Here is a 6,437-nt window from a genome sequence, read left to right as displayed (position 1 = left end):
TGCTGTGATTTTGTAATTTATCATTACTTAAAGACAGTATGCCTTGTAAAACACCCACTCAGATTTTTACTCTCCCTCCAAAAAATGAGATGGCCTAGATGATAGGCAATTGTTAGAACAGCCCTTTCTGGTCTAGTCCATTTTGCAACAGTGCACTTATGTTTTAACTACACTGATTATAATATTAATATTAGTCATATTAATGGATTCTGTAAAATAAATGGAATTTACAATGTGGATTCTTTGCAACACTTTCAAACGTAGCATAAACCCAGCACCCCACAGCCTAAATGACATTAAACAAGAACATAAAACATTTAGTTAATAAAGGAAACATTTATCACGAGCAATATGATAAAACAAAGGAACCTTTTATTTCAGCGTTAGTCATGTAATACATATGTACAATGGCTCCATGAAGATAAAGATTTTGTTGAGCAACAGCCATCGACCCTTTGCTGTCTCCTGGGAGCTTCCTGAATAAAAGTCATTTTGTTCACTTTTGGAAGGGACAAAATCCTAAAAATTATGTTAATTTTTGTCAGTGTACACTTCCTGTGTACAATAGCAGCTTTGCGTGTACAAACTGTCTGCACAACGATGTGGCATTTACAAGTATGTACATGTGGGAGGGGGGTGCTGCTTCCTGAGGGGCCAGAACTTGAGGTCACAGGAGATGCGGAAACTGATCTGATGCACTATTGCTTTGGTGCTTTCAATTACCACATAATGTTGCTGACTGAGTAATATGACCTCCTCCATTTCTTATAATTTTTTTTTGCTCACCCACATGTGCTTGCTCTTATATATAGACGCTACTAACACCATAAAAAAAAAAACTTCATTTCACAAACAAAATAAATAAAAAGAATAAATTAAGAGAAAGACAAAAAAACCTGACGATGCCAGCAAAGGAGGTGTTTTTATGTCCTAATTTAAACCTTGGAGCATGTAATTCAGTCTAACCTTGATATGTGAATGAAAAAAATTATTTGAAAATAAATTACAAATATTTAAAAATTCATCCACAAAACTCAAACACCCTGACCCAAACAACACATATAATCCTGTTTGCCTCTGAAGAGGAGATGCTCTTTGTGGGCCAATAGCTGCAGGAGTGTAGGAGTGGAGTGGGCTGGAGCACAGCAGGAAGTGACTGTGGTCATGGCTGTGATCTGTCATCATGGCTTTCTTTCAGTGCTCAGCTGTGGGTGAAAGAGACAAATAGAGACAAGGAGAGACAGAAGAGGGAGACAGATGAACTTCTGATTGGGAAGCACAGTTGCTCAAACATAAAAAAAAGGAATCTAGGAATAAAATGCAAAATTATTCTAGCCTGGTCAACTAATAAATAGCCACCATGGACAATTAAGCAATGCTGATGAATGTTCAAAGTAATACTTCTGGACACTAAAAACTACAATCATCTAATATCTGGATGTTTAAATAAAAAAAAAATACTAGAATATTATAGTGAAATGATTGTGCTTTTATCAAAGCATTTTGCAATTTAAATATTTTAACCCTTCCAGTCTGTTCACATATTTCTCCCTAGCCATATAAAACATGGTCCTTATTGGACTGGTAATTTTCCTCAGCATCAGGAGATTAGGGAAAACATTTATAGAGCACTAAAAAAATTATTGGGGGTGTAAACTAGCGTGCACAAGCATATCCAAGACTGGATGAGCAGAAGATATTTTCTACATCCACAAATAATAGAATAGTAGAGGGGTTAAATAAACTAGATTATATTAAAGATAAGTTGAGACTAAAAGTGCTCTTTATGTAACTCAGGTGTAAAAACCTGAAAAACAAAATACTATAATAATATACTGAATATGAATTTAATAATCTGAATATATAATTATTACCTTAACTTCACAATTACATGAGAAAAAATGCTCTTAAAACACTCAAAATGCCTTGAATATAATAATCTGAATATATAATTATTACCTTAACTTCACAATTACATGAGAAAAAAATGCTCTTAAAACACTCAAATTAGCTCTGGAAATATTTTCTAGGGCTTCTAAAACAAAACTGGGTGTCAAACCTCACCTCACCCAGTTTCTTCTCTGCTTCTCCTTGAGCTGGAGACTCGGGAAGACTTGAAGTCTGGAGGTCCAGCGTCTCGTTGGTTCTGGGGCTGAACATGCTTCAGTCACTTGCTTCTTTACAACATTGCCCTCTAGAGGAACATGCCCACAATAAAAAGCCCTTCACCCCAGAGCTACATTAGTGTGCAAAACAGTGGCGCTAAACTGAAGTAAACCAAGCTGAGCACTTGAACTTGAGCAGAACACTTTCTTTTTTAATTTCCACCAGACTCATTATTTAATGTGAGTCATGATTTTTGAATGTGTACTTTTGTTTGCATTTGAAGTGGGTCTGATTGCTCATGTGCATATGTTTGTGGGGCGCACATGCATGCTTGTGCAAATACGCGGGTGAGCATGGATCCATTTTGCATGCACAGCTTTGTGACTGGATGCATACTAAAAAAATGTTTTGTGGCAACAGACCTCCCATACAACCTCATTTGGACATTGCCTTGGTCATAAATTAGCTATCAGTGTTACTTGAGGAACCCACCCCCCAGTTCAACCCGTATACTCGTTCAGCCCAGGCTTTCATGGCCACAGAAGACTGGCCAAAAGTGGATGGTCTAGTCCAGTTGTCTGAAGTTCAGATGGCTCTTTACCTGGGCAAGAGGCACCATTACCCTGGGGCAACATCAAGGTTCACCTCCGGCATTAGAATAATCATGTATCTCCAATATAATTTCAATTTTTTAAATGGAAAGAAGCAGCTGTGGAAGCAAAACATGGCTGTTCAAACAGTCCTGTAGTCCCTGATCCAAAAAGATCAGATTAAATTCTGTTACCCCAGATTATTTCGTTAAAAAAAATCTACAAGGCAAGGTTCTAAGGCTTTTGAGCCATTGTGCTGGATTTAAGGTGAGATTGGGTGTGCCGTCACGCCTTGTACATGCTGGCAGGACTGCTGAGTGCCAGCTGTCCGTTGGGCGCCACATCGCTGCCCTCATCCTCCAGCAGCCCTGAGACGTCTGCGTTGGGGATGCTGTCGTGGTAACTGCTAAAGCTGATGTTGTCCTCCTTCAGCTCAATTGTCCAGAAAGGGGCGTTCAGCTTGCGGTTCTGGTACTCCCGGTAGGTGTAGATCCCACCGGCCACACCCATCAGGGCCACCACCACCACAATGATAACGGCCAGGATGATTATGTTGAACTGCGTCCAGGACACCTCGGCCGCAGCTGTGGTGTTGTCGATGGGGGTGCCCAGCGTGGTGAGTAAGGTCTGAGTCGGGGTGGGCCGGCTCGTCTCGTTTGCTGTGGTGGTAGTCATCGTGCTGCTCTGAACCCTTGCTGGTGTGGTCCTCAGGTCAGGCTCTGGGAGGACTTTTACTGCAAAAAGGAAAATAATTATTTTAGTAATACTGACTACAGTTGTTTTCAGTGATTGGTAATCTACTCTGAAAACTTAGATCTGCAAGCCGCCAACTACACCAAACTGGAATAAGTTAAAATACCTCAGAAGTAAATCAATTTGGCTAACTAGTGCTACTTTTTAAAAGTAGTTGAAGTTTATTGTAACAAAGTAACTTAAAACTAAAACAGTCTTCATTTATGTTCAAACATTTAACAAACTTTCTCCTTCTGCTGCAGCTCATCTCTTCAACATAACCCCAACATTTAGAGTCATTTAAATATGTACTTTTTTTGAGCTGAGTTTTTTATTAAAATAAGATCAATTTGAAGAAATTAATAACACTGACCAGCTATTTTTCATGTAATATTTTCACCTAAAGTTTAATACAGTGAAACTAAATTGGAACAGATCTATAGCAATCATCAATAAGCATCATAATGAACTAAACAAAAGCAGCATTTCACCAATCAGACCAGCATCTGAAATCTGATACTGAATCGATCACTGAAAATGCCTTTGCCAGAGTTGGATATACCATTTGGATATTTTTGACAAAAATGAGAACACAGGTAGTGGAGAGGTATTAAGATGTTTTAGAAAGCCTTCCACGTCATCCAAAAATATGCTAATTATAATTTGTTGAAGAGGGATTAGAAATGAAGAGGGTGAACTGAAACTACTTCCCTAAAAGGTGCAAATTTTCTAATGACCACAAGTGGTAAGCAATGCTTGTGGAGCGCATTGTATTCTCAGTAGAGCACTATAGAGAACAGTGTGAAACCTGCACATAAATACAATATTTTGCATGTAGTCAAATCTGAAAAAGTGGTGCTTTCCGAGCGGTACACATGCAATAGTTTGGTTTTCACAGTCACTATTCAGTGTAGCGAAACCTAGATTTTCTACTGTACACTGCAATGAAGGCAGATTAAAGTGGATCTTCGTTAAAATCTTCACACAGCAAGGTGAGTGCATTTCTGGTGGTGTGGTTTGTGTAACTGTAACATCATGGTACTGCTGACCCACCAGGTAGCGCCGTATCTCTGACTTGACTACCAAGATAATGTGTTGAATTCCAAGTTAGAATATTATATAATCTACCAATGTAAATGGTCATGAAAATAAAGAAAATGCATTGAATGAGAAGGTATGTCCAAACTTTTGGCCTGTACTGTATGTATATGTGTTTTTGTGTGTGTATATATACAAAATGCCTTTTCACTTTTAAATTGTGCTGTTCCCAAACAGCCTAGACCTCGCTGTTTCTTGCTTGTTTTGTGTTTACTTGAATAAGTGTTAAATTAACATTAAGTTGTGCAATTGTGCTTTGTGCTTCATCTTATTTCAGTATTATAATACATCTATGTGACTGCCAAGATGCCACTGCTGGGATAACAGATCTACAGTTTCATTAAAAAACTGCACTGAAAGGTATATGAGGTTTTATGATGTGTTCACCCAACTTCTAAGCATGGAACGTGTTTGCTATTGCTATCCTCTGCATTTACATCAATAAATAGATGAAACAGGAGAGAAAAACAAAAATGATGTGCGCGTGACGTATTGACAGGTGCATGTTTAAATCAACCAGACAGTGTACGTGGGATTTGGGCTCCTCCCATTTAAGACTTCATTTACAAAAACATTATTAAAGATCCTACTCTGGGTGACGAAAAATACACACCAGCAAAATGGGTCATTTGTTTCGTAACTACCAAGTGGTTCTTTCTGAAAATCCGGAGGTTGCCTTATTTTACATCAGCAACGCTTGGAGCACTGCACTGCACTTAGTGCTCCCTTTGTAAAGTGGTCAAAGGTGGAATGCTCAATTCTCCAGGAATACACAGTTTGTAAATATGTTTTTGGAACTTCGTTATCTATTCCGAATTGGCCCTTAAAATAATGGGCCTGTCTGCGTGTGGTGCCGCTCACCATTGGGCCTGCAGGTGCGTTTGAGGGCGTCTCCAGTGAAGCCGGCAGCGCAGCGCTCACAGTGTTGGCCGGTGGTGTTGTGGATGCAGCTCAGGCAGTGGCCGGTGTCAGGGTGGCAGGTGCGGGGAGAGGTGCGAGGGTCTGCGTTCCCACTGCAGTTGCAGGGAATGCAGATGCTGTCAGCGTTGTAGAAGCCATCCTTGCACTGCTCACAGTTGGGACCCAGGTACTCTGGATTACACTGGTCACACACTGGACGTCCAGCTTTGTCTGAAAGGCAAGTGGAGGTCGCTCTATGAAATTTACTGATGCATAATGTCATGGAAAGCATACAAATAATAATTATAAAATAATAAGAAGAAGAAAACAAAATCACACAGACATAAGAAAAGCATAAACCTATTGCCCTATTCACTTTTGGCCACTAGATGGCTCAGAAATCTCACAATATTGATGTGAATGTTGCAGGCATTTGAAATGTTGCAACATTCAGTAAATAGCCACACATTTGCTAAAAGTAAAATATTTCCAAATGTGATGCCAGGTATAACTTATACAGTGAATGTGAATTCTCAAGAAAATAAAATATCACCAGTAAAAGATAAGCAGTAAGTCATTGGTTGATAAAGCTCAGCTAACGCCACAAGACAGGGATCCCTCACATTACCACAATACACAATGTCCCACTGAACCTAAAGATGGAGTCAGGAGATACATTTTAATATTTAAAGTAAACAGACAAATGCAAAGTGGTTTAACGGAGTTAGAGGCAATAAATATAAAAATGGACTGCAGAATTCATTACAATGCGCTTTAAAACGCTGAGAGGCCATCTGAATGACAGAGCGTAGATGTGTTTTACTCTGTAGGATAGAAACGCTCTTAATTCTTCACTCATTGGGCCTGTCAGCAATATGCCAAACAGATTTACCTCCAATTCTCCACACACAATTTAAAGGAACATGTTGGAGTGGACTGTGCATGAGTTCAGATGATGCAACACAGCGTATTTTAAACTGCCATAGAGAGCTAAAAAAAATTACGAATTTT

General features: G+C 39.2%; 1 protein-coding gene across 2 annotated transcripts in view; it reads right to left on the bottom strand.

Moving 5' to 3' along the window:
• Positions 1-350: 350 nt before the first annotated feature.
• The window catches only part of LOC114786209 (multiple epidermal growth factor-like domains protein 9), a 63,787-nt gene continuing 57,700 nt past the window's right edge, over positions 351-6,437 (bottom strand). The window contains exons 5-7 of one of the 2 annotated variants that reach the window (XM_028973122.1): positions 5,388-5,657; positions 2,065-3,430; positions 351-1,205 (exon numbers count right to left, since the gene is read on the bottom strand). In XM_028973122.1, coding sequence (XP_028828955.1) covers positions 2,982-3,430; positions 5,388-5,657 — 719 coding nt within the window. In that variant the 3' untranslated portion in view covers positions 351-1,205; positions 2,065-2,981. The remainder of the gene's footprint in view (positions 1,206-2,064; positions 3,431-5,387; positions 5,658-6,437) is intronic. The other variant, XM_028973123.1, reaches the window with a different exon arrangement.

Source organism: Denticeps clupeoides, chromosome 3 (assembly GCF_900700375.1).
Source record: "Denticeps clupeoides chromosome 3, fDenClu1.1, whole genome shotgun sequence".
In the NCBI taxonomy this organism is placed as follows: domain Eukaryota; kingdom Metazoa; phylum Chordata; class Actinopteri; order Clupeiformes; family Denticipitidae; genus Denticeps; species Denticeps clupeoides.
The sequence above is the reverse complement of the archived record's forward strand: the minus strand, read 5'-3'. Positions and strand labels throughout refer to the sequence as shown.